Source organism: Pan paniscus, chromosome 19, assembly GCF_029289425.2.
Source record: "Pan paniscus chromosome 19, NHGRI_mPanPan1-v2.0_pri, whole genome shotgun sequence".
Taxonomy (NCBI): Eukaryota; Metazoa; Chordata; class Mammalia; order Primates; family Hominidae; genus Pan; species Pan paniscus.
The window spans coordinates 95,018,769-95,033,619 of NC_073268.2; the positions used below are offsets into that span (position 1 = coordinate 95,018,769).

The 14,851-nt window shown below is 56.7% G+C and overlaps 1 protein-coding gene across 1 annotated transcript; it reads right to left on the reverse strand.

Annotated features, from left to right (window-relative positions):
• Positions 1-1,505: 1,505 nt before the first annotated feature.
• Positions 1,506-10,351, reverse strand: LGALS3BP (galectin 3 binding protein). Its single transcript, XM_003818263.5, has 6 exons — positions 10,005-10,351; positions 7,326-7,400; positions 6,151-6,342; positions 4,927-5,058; positions 3,209-3,461; positions 1,506-2,943 (listed from the first exon to the last, which is right to left on the reverse strand). The coding sequence occupies exons 2-6, from the start codon at positions 7,375-7,377 to the stop codon at positions 1,815-1,817; spliced, it is 1,758 nt and encodes a 585-aa protein (XP_003818311.3). The 5' UTR covers positions 7,378-7,400; positions 10,005-10,351; the 3' UTR covers positions 1,506-1,814.
• Between the last annotated feature and the right edge of the window lie 4,500 nt (positions 10,352-14,851).

The following is a 14,851-nucleotide window of genomic DNA, read 5'->3' on the forward strand; positions in this document are numbered from 1 at the left end:
ACTGTCTCAAAACAAACAAAAAACATGTGGAGGAGGGGATGTCCTGCCAGGATGGTGGACCTGGGCTGGACACAGGATCTGGAGGTGGGGGGGTGGGGGGTGCAGGGGCCTCCATCCAGTACAGGGAGCAGCTGCCTTCACAGGCAGGTTTTGGTAGCCTGCTTTTGTTCCTTGTAGCACCTGTGGGGAGAGGGTGGGTGGGGCGTCTGCTGCCATCTTGGCTGTTCAGCACCTGAACCTCCCTCCCATTAGGGGAGCCCCTGTGCACCTCCTGTTCCAGAGGCCACTCTTGTCCTCCCAGACCGTGGCACAGCGGCAGGTGCCAGCCTGAGCTCGGCCCAGCAGGTGCCTCCCTGGGGACTCTGTGCCTGCAACGGGCCATGGAGAAGCAGGGGCAGTTTTGAATTCCTGTTGGTGGTGAGCGACGTTCTGTGCCCAGAACCCGCTGTGGCATTGTCACGGATGTCCCCCTGGCATCCAGTGGGTCCCCCAGCCTCCCCTGAGACTCTGTGGTTCCCAGGATCTTTCAGCGCACCTCTCCCCGCCTCACTCAGCCCAGGGGAGGTGCCTTTTATTTGTAGTCAAGCACCTGTTGGTGGGTATTGACGTCGTTTCCAATTCTTCACTCTTACAAGGCTGAGATGAGGATCTCTGTCCCCTGTCCCTGTGGACCAGGATTTCCAGAGCGAAGGTTCCTAACTCCTGCTGTTCATTCTCCCTCCTCCCAGCTTCCACAGTCTGCTGTCTGCTGCTCTCCATGACCCAGCCCGGTCACATCTTCCAGAGACCTGATCACTCCGCCGGAGGTGCAGCCCTCACCTTGCCACCTCAGCACCCTCTCCTTCCCGTCGGACGTGAGCAGGAGGTAGTGCTGGCAAAAGCACACCCACCCATAGGCCAGGCATGGTGGCTCACGCCTGTAATCCCAGCACTTTGGGCGGCTGAGGTGGGTGGATCACCTGAGGTCAAGAGTTCAAGACCAGCCTGGCCCACATGGTGAAACCCTGTCTCTACAAAAATACAAAAGTTAGTCAGGTATGATGGCAGGTGCCTGTAGTCCCAGCTACTCAGGAGGCTGAGGCGGGAGAAGCACTTGACACCGGGAGGTGGAGGTTGCAGTGAGCCAAGATCACACCACTAAGCTCCAGCCTGGGCGACAGAACAAGATTCTGTCTCAAAAATAAATAAATAAAATTTTAAGAGCACACCCACCCAGATGAGGGGCGAGGGCACCCGTCACAGCCAGACTTTCATGAGCACACACACGCCTATGCACATGCAATCACACACCCACATGCACGCATGCAGTGGCACGCACCCTCCTGCTCGTGTCCCACTGTGTTATTGCTCCGGGCTGGGAGGTGTGCTTCCTGTTCCTGTCTTCCCCGCTAGCCTGTAGCTTCACAAGGACAGGGACTCTGCCTCATGACCTGTCCCCCAGAGCCTGGCACACCTGATGTCTAAACACGGTGTGGACCCAACAACACTTTCTGTACAAACAAATGTAGCAACCTCAATGTAATTTTAATGACCTCAGACCAGTGACAAGGGCAGACTGACCAGGGGCTGTGGGGGGGATCCCAGAGCAACCTCGAGGGCGTCCTGGTGCTTACCACCTGGAAACTGGTGAGGTGGTGGGAGAACTCCTGGTGGACCCTAGTGGAAGCCTTCCAGTAATTTCTTGAAGCTGAGCGCTCAGGTGAGTAGGGCGACATCTGGTGGCCGGTTGTTGAAGGTCATTGCAGAGAGGAAGGAAGCCAAGGAGGGGAGCCTGCAGTGAGGGCGTCCTGGGGTTCTCCCTTGGGCCACGCCGTCTAGTCCACACCTGAGGAGTTGGTCAGGTAGAAGGGGCGGATGACCGTGCGGAAGCTGTTGAAGTGCCCTGCCGGGCAGGGGAAGGAGGAGGTGCTCTTAGAGCTGTTGGTGTCCAGGGCACTGGGAATCGCAGCCTTCCAGCCCTCGAAATCGGTGACGTCTGCCACGAAGAGCCCTTCGCAGAGCATCAGGGCTTTGTTTTCGTAGGCAATGGTGCGATCTGAGCCGCCAGACTTGGTGAGGCCCAGGACAGGGAGCTCGTCCGAGGAGCAGGAGAAGCCGTAGTTCCAGCAGCTCTGGATGGTGGGGAGGTAAACCAGGGACCAGGACACCCTCTTGTCCTGGAAGAGGAAGCTGGGGTGTTGTGGAGTCTGGAAGGACTGGTAGGGGTAGTATCTGTAGTCAGAGGGGGCTTGGAAGTAATTAGAAGAATATTTGACCAAAGGCCCCCGTCTGGACTGATAGACCAGTTGTGACTTCCGTGCACTCCAGGAACTGTCTGTCACAGAGGCACTCCAGGTGGGCGAGGTGTAAATCCGGGGCTTGTAGGTATCCTCGGTGAGGTTCAGGCCTTTGTACCGGGCCAGCAACTGGAAGGGCACAGTGTGGAATTCCAGGGCCTGCAGAGTCTTCTTCTGGAACAGGGCCTCGTGGCTCCAGTACAGGGACAGGTTGAACTGCAGCTCAAAGAGCTCCTCAGGGAGCATCATGGGGAAGCGGATCTTCTCCACCAAGTCCTCCACCTCCTCATGGGAGGCGCGCTCCCCCCAGCTCCAGGTGTCCACGGCCTTCAGTAGGGCCAGCTCGCTGGGCACCGCCAGGTCGCTCCTGGGCAGCAGCAGTTGGAGCAGGTCTGTGGGGACACTGGGCCAGGCCTCGGCCTGTGTCAAGGCCTCGAAGTTCCAGGCCAGGAACTGTAGGCAGAGCTTCTCCAGCAGGGCGTCCCCTGTGGCCACTGCATAGGCATACAGGTCCAGGGGCGTCTGGAACGAGGGGTCCCGGGGGAGGAGGATGGCAAAGAGGCTTGCGCAGTAGCCCTGCAGCTGCCTGGCCCCATAGGCAGAGGCCAGCTTGTGGAAGCACTTGACTGACGACAGGGTGATGTCAATCCTTCGGGAGTAGAAGTACCTGGGGAGAAAGAGGGAGAGCAGATGCCGGCCCCACAGGACAGCAGGGGAGCCCTGGGCCCACCTGTCCAACACAGCCACCTGAGTGCACACAGTGTGGGAGTGAGCATGCGTGTGTGTGCAACTGCGCGAGTGCACGTGTGACTGCGTGTGTACATGGGCATGCATGAGTGTGTGCAGGTGTGCGTGTGTGTGGGTGTGCTTTTGAAGAGGGGAGGAGGACAAAGCCCCTGGCGGTCCCAGAGCCTGAGGACGAGACGGCTCACCTGAGAAGGTCCCTGACCATGGGCACACACTCAGCATCCACACTCATGGTGACATTGCTGCCCGGCTCCTTCCACAGGGCCTGGGCCTCCAGGTTGGCAGTCAGGATGACCGTGTGGCCACAGAAGCCCAGGGCGTCCTCGCCCTGCACATTCACGCTGATGGACAGGTCGCAGCCCCGCTGGCTGTCAAAGATCTGGCCAAGGGCCTCCGAGAGCTCCCTGGAGAGGTCCAGGGTGTGGGTGCTCCTGGTTTCTAAGAAGGGGCGGGAGGGAAGTGGGCTGCGTTAGGAGCCGGGGCGCTGCCACTCTCTGGGGTCAGTGTCTTCATCTGAAAGTGAGGGATTTGTGGCTGCCTCATTCACTCTGGAAGGCTCCCGGGAAGATGAGGGACAAGAGAGACCGGAAGTGTCGGATTCCTGGGCCCTGAGGCCCCGCCCCTTCCAGCCCTGGGGAACAAGAGCAGCTAGGACCTGGCCAAGCCTGTCCAGGCCCCCGCTTTAGGCCCTCTGCTCTGTGCTGCTCCCCCGACTCAGGCAGCAGTTCCGCATGGAGACTTGGTGGTACTGACTCCGGAGCCCCCACTCCCCAGCCTTGGTCACCAATCACCACTAACACCAAAACCACTGCCTGCTTAGATGGCCTGAAAAGTTAGGGTCCTGTGGCAACCCCATTTTAGAACTCCGGGGGTCCTCGAGCAGCCTCCTGTGGGGGACAAGGCCTGCAGAAGTCATGGGAGGCTCCCGGGTCGGGGGTCAGTGTGGTGCACCCTCTGCCCTTCTTTGAGCCCCTCTCAAAGCCTAACTCAAAATGAAATCCCATAGGTTTTTCTTTGCCACAAATATAGTAGTTTTGAAGTAACTGTGACCTTTCAACCAGGTGGGCTTGCCCTGGGCCTCCTAAAACCTGAGCCACCGCAGGACCCCCAGCTCCCTCCCACCTGCACGCCTTACCATAGCTTTCCTGCCCCAGGAGCTTTGGCCGTGTGCCCATGGCCCCGTGTGCTCCCCGCCGCCTCCCCTGGCCCCCGACAGCCCCATGGCGTCTCCTGGGCTTCCCCCACTGTGAGTCCAGGCTCAGCTCCAGCCACTTGTCCATCCCATGTGGGCACAGGGGCTCCCTGGGATTCGACCCGTCCTGCCTTAGGGGCCTCCAACTCCTGGCAAAGGGCGGTGGGCAGGAAATGCCCAGGTTGTCACGTGCAAGCCCAGGAAGAGCCACCTCGGCATGAAAGAAAAACAAGAAACTCAGATCCAGAGGCTCCAACCTGCAGAGCAGCCTGGGTTCCCTCCAAACTGGGCCAGGTTGGGGGGAGCAGGCTGAGGCTGCGAGTAGCCGGGACTCCCTCCGCCAGGATGGGCTTGAGCCTGTCGCGTGCTGTGAAGTGTGTTTCTGAGCGGATGCTGGCATTTCAGGTCAGGCTGGAGCCAGGTGTCATGCTCACTGAAAGTGTGGCTCACTGCCCCACACTCGGGTTCTGCATGGAGACTTGGTGGTTCTGGGTGTTTCTCCAGAAGGGGCTGGGGAGGAGTCTGGGACTGTGGGACTGGGAGCTGGTGGGCTCTTGGGACGTCTAGGCCTCTCCATGCGGAGTGGGCAGGCGGTAGTGGAAGGAACCTTTGTGTGCTTCATGTGTGTGGGGGGGTGGTGCTGGGAGGGGCAGGGGCCACGGGACCCCAGGGCACACTGGGGCCTCCGCAGGGAGGTGCGCCCCCGCTCACCATTGGTGCAGACCACACCAGCGTCTCTCTCGTGCCTGCAGTTGCTCTTCAGCCAGCCCAGGGACTTGCAGTCGGCCAGTGAGGCCTCGGTTCCCATGCACTGGACCTCATCCAGCATGATGGGGCCTGATCCTGTGGACACAGCAGACGGCAGGGCTGGGGGCGTGACGACTGCACCCAGGAGTCCCACGGCGTGACTCAGCCCTTTGTTCCCCGCCCCGGCAGTGTGGGTCCATCTGCTTACAGGTCCTTCACCAGCAAACCACGGTGGATATTCCAGCATGGGCTGGATTTGTGATTGCAATGTCAGGCCATAAACTTAGCCTTCATGCTTATAAAGCTTACCGGCTGCTTCAGTGACAGCACATTCATGTATAGTAATTGTGTGACTATCCCTGCAACATCAGTTTCACATACTGTAATTGTGTGACTATCCCTGCAACATCTGGTTCACATATTGTAATTGTGTGACTATCCCTGCAACATCAGGTTCACATACTGTAATTGTGTGACTATCCCTGCTGCTAAATAGTTTATGGATTGTTTCTTTTTTTCCCAGAATCGCAACTGCTGTGTCAGTGGAAATCTTCCTGCAGACTTTTCTTTTGAGGGGAAATTGTTTCAAGGGGATAAACTCCCTGGAGTGGAGTTTCTGGGCCGGAGGGAACGAGCCCAGCTGAGCTCTTGAACCTGCCCAAGCACCCGCCACCATCACCGGCCAAGCGTGGGTGGAGCAGTCCCATCAGCACTTGATCCGCAGGCCTTCAGCACCATCGAAAGTGTTTGCTCATAGGCCGGGTGTGGTAATCCCAGCACTTTGGGAGGCTGAGGCGGGCGGATCACTTGACACCGGAAGTTTAAAAACCAGCCTGGCCAACATGGTGAAACTCCGTCTTTACTAAAAAATACAAAAATCAGCCGGGCATGGTGGCAGGTACCTGTAATCCCAGCTACTCAGAAGGCTGAGACAGGAGAATCACTTGAACTCAGGAGGCGGAGGTTGCAGTGAGCCGAGATTGTGCCACTGCACTCCAGCCTGGGCGACAGAGCGAGACTCCATCTCAAAAAAAAAAAAAAAAAAAAGTGTTTGCTCTTGCTAAATTAATAGGAATCCAATTTGCATGTCTTTGAAACCTGACTGTCTCGTCTTAGGGGATTTGCCCCTCCTGGGAGCTGGCTGTGCTGTGCGTCTCAGCCTCGGTGGAAGGGGACAGCAGGCCCTACCTTGCCCGAAGGCAGCTCTGCCCAGAGCCTGGGTGGCGTTCTCGAAGCCCAGGGCCCGGCAGACGACGCTGGCATCAGTCAGGTCCCACAGGTTGTCACACACAGTGCCCCACTGGCCTCTGTAGAAGATCTCCACGCGGCCCTGGTTGGTGGCGCCCCCATCGGCCAGCCGCATGTCACCATCGTTCACGCCTGCAGGCAGAGACCAGCGAGGGCGAGGCTGGGGCCTGCAGCACCCACCGCCCACACCTCCAGGCCCCATATGCTGTCCTGGGTCTCCCCTGCTGAGCTTGTATTTCAGGGCTTCAAGGTCCCCCGGCCTCTCCATGAGGGGCACCTCCATGAGGGAGGAGTGGAAGATATATACAGCCCCCCCTACCCCGCAAGGAGGCCAAACTCGCCTTTCCTTGTTTTAGGGGTCTCAGCCCTTCACTCCATAGACAGAACAGGGGCAGAGAAGCCCTGAGTTCTCCAGCACTGGGAGTGGAGGTGGCAAGACCCTGAGGGAAGGATCGGAGGGGAACGGAGGCCCCGTGCTGACCCGCCCTGCAGAGGGTGTCTGCAGTTTGGGGGTGCTGGCCTATGGGGGCAGCAGGCCTAGGGACCCCTGGGAGCACAGGCAGAATGTTTCCAGGGCAGATAATGGGATTCCCCCCCCACACATGTCCTTCTGGGACTCAGTCCACTGACACTCCAGCCCCTACAGGAGCTGACAGAGCCAGGCAGGAGTTGGGTGCCTGAATCCAGTCGGGGGTACATCTGGCTTCCATGGGGCCCCCAGGATGAGCATGAGCTTCCAGGGGCTCACAGTGTAAAGAATGTGAGGAAAAGCAGCCAGGACCCTCTGGAAGATTGACCTGCGTCCAAGGCCATTGACCTCACAACGGCCCCTGTGACTGCTGGTTTGATCAGCTCCTCTGGTTCCCTCTGGACGGAATGGAGGATTCCCTAGTGTCCTCTCTATAACCTGCATCTCACCTGAACCCAGGTGAGCCCCCGGGAACCTCCAAGTCATCATCACTGGGGATACCTGGTGCTTCAAGCAGGAGAGAAGACCTGGCTAACCGCTGGGCCCCGGGCCCTGGGCAGAACATCTCCTTGACGCTCTGAGCAGCCCCAGGGCGCAGCAGGCTTCCACGCTTCTGCTTTTGGTATTTCCCAGGGGCTCAGCTCACCTTGGGTCCCTGCAACCAGCAGCCACACCCAGAAGAGCCTCGGAGGGGTCATGGCCGTGCCTGGATGCCCAGATCCTGCAGCAGACAGAAGCGGCGGGGTGAGGCACGGGAGCCAGATGGCCCGAGGCCCGGGGACCGGCCTGCCCATTCACCCTTCAGCCCAACCTGGGCTGTGTGGCAGGTGGGGTCCCTCTCTTGCAGAGCCCACCATGATCCCAGTAAGTGTGACGTGTGCTGTGGATGCCCCCACAGGGGCCCCTCACCTGGTCTGCAGTGTGGTCCTGGAAGGATGTGTAACACTTGGCTAGATGAAGGGTGGGCTGGGGGCACCCCCTGGCAGTAAGGGCAGCAAGAATTGGTGACTAGAGGCAAGTGAGCTCATCTCAAAAAACCAGGCACCGGGCAAGGCTGCAACACGGGCATGGGCGGGGAGACGGAGGAGGCCACAGGCGTGGGCCCAGGTCGGGAGGCCAGGTGAGCCTGGTTAAGATCTCGGCCTTAAGCTTCAGGCAACAGACCCCTGCAGGGACTGTCCCAGAGGGTCTCAGCAGGCAGAGACGAGGCTGCAGCCTGGAGAGTGGATGGGAGGGGACTCGTCAGGAGAGGGCACAGCATCCGGGCGAGGGGTGACAGAGATAAGTGGCAGGGAGATATATCGGGGCTCCGTGGTGTTCCGATGGGGAAGATAGGTGAAAAGGGTCAGGGCTGCAGCCCAGGGTGGGCCAGGCTGGGGGAAGAACAGGGAGGAAATGCTGAAGTATCCCCAAGACACTGACACTCAGGCCAGGACTGGGGAGGTCCGGGTCTCCACCTTCTGGCCTGGTGTTCTTGCCTCCGTGTAATTTCCACGCTTTTGTCTTTGTCTGCCTCCCTCCCCCACACCCTGCCAATGGAGAGACAGTTATGGTTTCTCTGGCTCGGTAAGAATCCTGTGATACCTGACACTGTCCCCTCAGTTCAGCAAGCCTGGGGCAGGCCTCTGGGTGGCACTGCTGTGGGCACCGGCTGGGAGTCTGGGCCTGGTGACCTTGAGGCTGCTTGGAGGGGGCCTGGTGGACGGCTGCAATGGCATCCCCAGAGCTTGTCGGAAATGCAGTCATGGCTGGCCTTGCCCTAGCCCCTCTGCATGGGAGTCTGCATGAACAAGCGCCCTGGGAGCTGGGTGCACTGGCTGGTGAGCAGCTTTGCTCTGGGACTCGTGCTCACTGGCACTGTGCAGCCACCCCTTGTCGGGGCTCCCCGGGCACCACTGGAGGCCTTACCGTGACCCTGAGAACCACCTTAGTTACACCTCACCTTACAAGTGAATGAGCTGACACCCAGAGAGGCAAACGGGCTCCACGTCTACAGTCAGTGAGCCACAGGCAGGGGGTCTGCTCGGGGGAGCCCACCTCTCCTCCCTGTGTCAATGTCAGTAGATGGCTAAAGGGGCCAGGGTGTGACCGCCTGTCCTGTGTGCTGGGGACTGTGCTGGTTTTAGCACTGAAGTTTCCCTGTGTCCTGGGAAACCCCTCAGTCCCAGGCACGCTGGTATGGGTGGACGCCCTCTCCACTTCTGCCCCCAGCCACTTCACTCTGCTGCAGCCACTAGGTTTGTCCGTCCTGGGAGAGTAACTCAGGGCCTTGGAAAAATGGCCAACTGGCCAGGCGCGATGGCTCACGCCTGTAATCCCAGAACTTTGGGAGGCTGGGGCAGGTGGATCACTTGAGGTCAGGAGTTCAAGACCAGCCTGGCCAACATGGTGAAACCCCGGCTCTACTAAAAATACAAAATAATAATAATAATAAGCTGGGCATGGTGGTGTGCACCTGTAGTCCCAGCTACTCAGGAGGCTGAGGCAACAGAATCGCTTGAATCCGGCAGGCAGAGATTGTAGTGAGCCGCTGCACTCCAGCCTGGGTGACAGAGCAAGACTCTGTCTCAAAAAAAAAAAAAGGGGGGGGGCAACGAAGCACCTGGCAGGTGGCATCGCTGCCCTTTGGGTGGCAGCGGCTATTTTTGCCTGATTCCTTCATACACTTGAGACCCGGCTGCCTGTGTTGGCCCCTTCGTGCAAATCAGAAAAAAAGGTGCTCTTCCTTGGAGTGGGTGCAGGCCTAGGCCAAATGCACAGGTCTGAGAGAGGGCCAAGCTGAATTCTAACCCACTTGCCCTTTGGCTGGTATCCTTGTGCAGTGAGTAATCTGCCCAACTGTACACAGAGGCCCTGTGGGCCTGGGAGCAGCAATGATTGTTGCTGGGCTCAGGAGCCCTGGATCCCCAGCTCCAGGCCTATGTGCAAACAGGGAGGCATGACCCCCACTTGCCTGTGTAGAGAGAGGGGTGCCCTGGCCGGGCGCGGTGGCTCACACCTGTAATCCCTACACTTTGGGAGGCCGAGGCGGGTGGATCACCAGAGGTCAGGAGTTTGAGACCAGCCTGGCCAAGATGGCGAAACCCTGTCTCTACTAAAAATACAAAAATTAGCTGGGCGTGGTGGCACGCGCCTGTAATCCCAGCTACTTGGGAGGCTGAGGCAGGAGAATCGTTTGAACCCAGGAGGCAGAGGCTGCATTGAGCAGACATTACATCACTGTATTCCAGCCCGGGTGACAGAGTGAGACCCTGTCTCAAAAAAAATAAAAAAGAGAGAGAGACTGAGAGGGGTGCCCACCTGAGAGCTAGAGGCAGGAGCTTACCTGGCTGCGGTAGCTGCGACGGCCGTGCAGAGCCTCCTCGCTTCCAGCCACAGGATCCCTCTGCAGACTGGTCCTTCGACCCAGAAGCCTCTCCCAGTATGGAGCGTGGTCAGGCTGATCCCAGGAAATGCTTCAGAAAAGAGTCTACTTTCGATTTCCAGAAACCACCTGACATAGATGTCTTCCGGGATTGGCTGCTGCTGATACTCCCCAGGGCCCCTCTCTTTTGTCTCAGCTCTGCCTGTGGCTATCAGTGCCGGGCTGGCAGAGGCCCAAGGTGGGAGTCTGGCTGGAGCAAGGCCTGCAAGAGGACTAACAGCCACACTCAGTTGGAAAGGCCGCCAGGCTGGTCAGGGGCTGGCGTTTGGGGGACGGGAGGGGAAGAAGCAGAGGCTCTGGGCCCAGACAGTCTGCACCTGGTGGTGTGGCTGTGGACTCTGACAGAGCGCTCCGAGTCTTTTCCTGGGTCTAGCACGTTGCTGGCTGGGTGAACACCACACAGGGGGCTGCTCATGTGCAAATCCACCCTCTCTGTGCTCTTGGCATGCTGACCACACAGAGGGCCTGTGCCCCACAAGGTTGCATGGCACTGTCCCCTGTCCCCAGGGGAGGGAGGCACTGAGAACCAGGTATGCAGCTGGCCAGTGGAGGAGCTGGACCCTGCTCCAACACCTGACCCCAGAGCCTGTGCTCGCCACTGCTGGACCTGTGGCCACTCTCCTACTGTCTCCCCCTCAGTGGGGCGGGGGACAGAGCCTCTCTGGGTGACGTAATGGCTCTGTCCAGTTCATACCCATTCCCTTTCCTCCCACCGAAAGCCGGCACCTCAACTGTCCCTTGGGGAGCACCCCCTCCCATTCCCGGCCGTGTGGTTCCCAGAGGGCCCCCAGCTCTTGGCCTGGCTGTCTGAGCCCTGCGGGGCCCCGGGCCACACTGCTGGTTTCAGGGTGGGGCTGTGAGCCCAGCCAGCCGGTGAGAGCCAGCTTCTGACTGAGAGGATGTGGGCCCAGGCTGCTGGGGCCGGTGGGGCAGAGCAGAGGGAAGCAGGCATCCTCCGGCCTGAGCTCCTGGGTCCGGCTGGCCTAATCCATGGTCAAGGCTGGGCTTCACCGCTCAGTGAGGCGATCAGCAGCCGCTCTTGTTTCTGTCACTTGCACCCCATGGTTCTGGATGAGCCTTGGGATGTGCCCAGGCCTCTGACCAGTGGTTCTCAGCCTGGGCTGGACAGAAGAATCATCAGGGAGTTTTACAAACTCCTAATGCCTAGACCCAGGAAGTCACCATCTCTGGGAGTAGGGGACAGGCAGGGGCATTTAAAAGCCCCCAGGCAGTCCCACTGGGTGGAAGGCCCGGTTCCCTGGCAGCTTAGAGTCCGAGACAGCCAGCCCAGAGGTCAGACATTCAATAACTATTTCCTTCAAGGTGTGAGGTTTTAGGCAGCTGCACGGTTTGCCTAATCCCCTCCAGAGGAGTGAAGATCCAGGGGCAGGTGCAGCTGGAAATAGAACAGGCTGTGGGGAGTTTAAAAAAATCTCATCCAGATTAAGGGCCTGAGCGCACAGAAACCCCAGCGTCATCCCTTCTCAGCAGTGCTAATGACTTCTGCCCAAGTGGCCAGGGAAGGACAGGAGTGCAGAGGACGGGAGGGCATCTCTGGGAAGTGCTGGGAAAGGTTTTAAAACTCAAGTGCCGAATCTTTAGCCCCAGAGTCCGGGAAAGACCTAAGCCATCCAGGCAGGTAAAATGGAAAACCCAGAGGCCTCCTCGTGGAATCGGAGCACCAACATCTGCTCCCCTGGGGCTCACAAGGCCTTTCCGGTGTGCGATGACCATGGGGTGGAGGGAAGCGCTGGCAGGGGCAGGCAGGGGAAGGGGCAGTGGCTCGGTTCTGAGAAGACAGCTGGGTGAAAGCCTCAGATTTGTGTGGACAGAACTGCTGTCATCAGGAAGCCGCTCCCAAGACATGGTAGGGAAAGTGCGGGGCGTTTCAGAGATGAGAATGGTTAACTGGCCTGTAAGGTCATCTTTTGTGCCTCTACCCCAAACCTCTCCGCAAATTGAGGAACGCTCCCTATAATAGCTAATATGGATTTTGCCAGGCATTACTATAAGCCTTGCCACAAATGAATGCATTTAATACTTCCAGCCATGATGGGAAGCAGCTGCTCTTATATTCCCTGTTACAGATGAGAAAACAGAGGCTCAGTGAGGCAACGTAATCGGCTAAAGTTGTGCAGCTGGTAGGGGAAGAACTGGGGTTTCAAACCCATCCTTTCCTTCTTTTTAAAAATTGGCTTTCTTGGCATATAATTTACGTGCAAAGTTTTGGCAAATGTGTAGCGATGGTATCATGACAACAATCATTACCTAGGGCGTTTCAATCACCCCTAAGAATTCTCTTATGCCCCTCTGCAGCCACCCCTCCCCCCAGCCCCTTCCCAGCAACCACCTCTCAGCTTCTGCCACTGCTGGTTGCCTTTCCTAGAATTCCCTCTATTTTGTCTTCTTTTTTAAGACACAGTCTCCCTCCATTGCCCAGGCTGGAGTGCAGTGGAACAATCTCGGCTCACTGCAATCTCTGCCTCTCAGGTTCAAGCGATTCTCCTGCCTCGGCCTCCCGAGTAGCTGGGATTATAGGTGTGCCCACCGCCACGCCCAGTTAATTTTTGTATTTTTAGTAGAGAAGGGGTTTCTCCACATTGGCCAGGCTGGCCTCGAACCCCTGAACTCAGGTGATCCGCCTGCCTCTGCCTCCCAAAGTGCTGGGATTACAGGCATGAGGCACCACTCCTGGACCCTAGAATTCCCTCTAAATGGAATCATACAGTATTTAATATTTTGCATGTGGCTTCTTTTACTTACCACAATGCTTCTGAGATCCATCCATGCTATCTCAACAATCAGTAACTGGCTCCTGGTTTTGCTGGGTGGTGGCCCACTGTATGGACAGAACACCACTGTTAATACATGTTTGCACTGATGGACATTTGGGTCATTCCATCTTCCACTATTATGCATAAAGCTGCTGGAAACATTTGGATACAAGTCTTTGTGTGAACATAAGTATTTATTATGTGTAAATACCTAGGAGCAGGATTACTGGGTCATATGGTAGATATATGTTTACCTTTTTAAGAAACTACCCAGCACTTCAGGAGGCTGAGGTGGGTAGATCACGAGGTCAGGAGTTCAAGACCAGCCTGGTCAAGATGGTGAAACCCCGTCTCTACAAAAAAATACAAAAATTAGCCAAACATGGTGGTAGGCGCCTGTAATCCCAGCTATTCGGGAGGCTGAGGCAGGAGAATCGCTTGAACCCAGGAGGCAGAGGTTGCAGTGAGCCGAGATCGCACCACGGTACTCCAGCCTGGGCGACAGAGCACGATGCCGTCTCAAAAAAAAAGAAAAGAAAAGAAAAGAAACTGTTTTCCAAAGTTGCTGAAACATTTTGCATTCTTGCTAGTAATTTCTTCATCTTCCAGTGGTTTAAATCGTCACCAATACTTGGTATTGTCAGTCTTTAAATTTCATCCATTCTGGTGGGCATGTAGTGAAGTTTCATTGTGGTTATAATGACGAATGATAGGCCGGGTGCTGTGGCTCACGCCTGTAATCCCAGCACTTCGGGAAGCTGAGGTGGGCAGATCACCTGAGGTCAGGAGTTTGAGACCAGCCTGATCAACATGGAGAAACCCCATCTCAACTAAAAAATACAAAAAAATTAGCCGGGCGTGGTGGCGCATGCCTGTAATCCCAGCTACTTGGCAGGCTGAGGCAGGAGAATCACTAGAACCTGGAAGGCAGAGGTTGCAGTGAGCCGAGATCGTGCCATTGCACTCCAGCCTGGGCAACAAGAGTGAAACTCTGTCTCAAAAAAAAAGAAAAAAAAAAAAAAAGACGAATGATGTTGAGCATCTTTATGCTTCTCTGTCATTCACACATCCTCTTTGGCAAAGCGTCTGTTCAAATCTTATGCACGTTTGAAAACCGGCTTGTTTGTTGTGTAAGTTCTTTATATATATTCTGTTCCTGTAGCAGATATATGATTTGCACTTTTATTTTTAATGAAAAGCTTGCTTTTCATTATCTTTTTTTTTTTTTCTTTTTTTTGAGACAGAGTCTCGTTCTGTCACCCAGGCTGGAGTGCAGTGGTGCGATCTCGGCTCACTGCAAGCTTCGCCTCCCGGGTTCAAGCCATTCTCCTGCCTCAGCCTCCCGAGTAGCTGGGACTACAGGCGCCCGCCACCATGCCGGCTAATTTTTTGTATTTTTTTAAGTAGAGACGGGGTTTCACCATGTTGGCCAGGATGTTCTCGATCTCTTGACCTCGTGATCCACCCACCTCCGCCCCACAAAGTGCTGGGATTATAGGCGTGAGCCACCACGCCTGGTGAGCAGAGGGTGACTGAATAGAATGGGAGGCAGGATGGCCCTAATCAGTCCCAGCTTGACTTTTCCCTTTAGCTGGTGATTTTGGGGCCCAAGATATTTTCCTTTCACAACTCTGTTCTCTATGGGAACAAATGACTTCAACTTTAAGGCAGGAGAATGGTGTGAACCCGGCAGGCAGAGGTTGCAGTGAGCCGAGATTGCGTCACTGCACTCCAGCCTGGGCGACAGAGAGAGACTCTGTCAAAAGAAAAAAAAAAGAATGTATCCATTTGTCTCTCATCTACCTGTGACCTGGAAGCCCCCTCCCCACTTGGAGTTGTCCTGCCTTTCCAGACTGAACCAATGTTCATTTTACATGTGTTGATTGATGTCTTATATCTCCCTAAAATGTATAAAACCAAGCTGTGCCCTGACCACCTTGGGCACACACTGCCGGGCCCTCCTGAGGCTGTGTC

Bases quoted from the DNA above. Each gene is read 5' to 3' on its own strand.
- LGALS3BP (XM_003818263.5), bottom strand. From the start codon at position 7,377: ATGACCCCTCCGAGGCTCTTCTGGGTGTGGCTGCTGGTTGCAGGGACC. The intron at 3,462-4,926 runs GTGAGCGGGGGC...GCCCCTTCTTAG, and splicing joins TGGTGTGGTCTGCACCAATG to AAACCAGGAGCACCCACACC. The intron at 2,944-3,208 runs GTGAGCCGTCTC...CTTTCTCCCCAG, and splicing joins ATGGTCAGGGACCTTCTCAG to GTACTTCTACTCCCGAAGGA.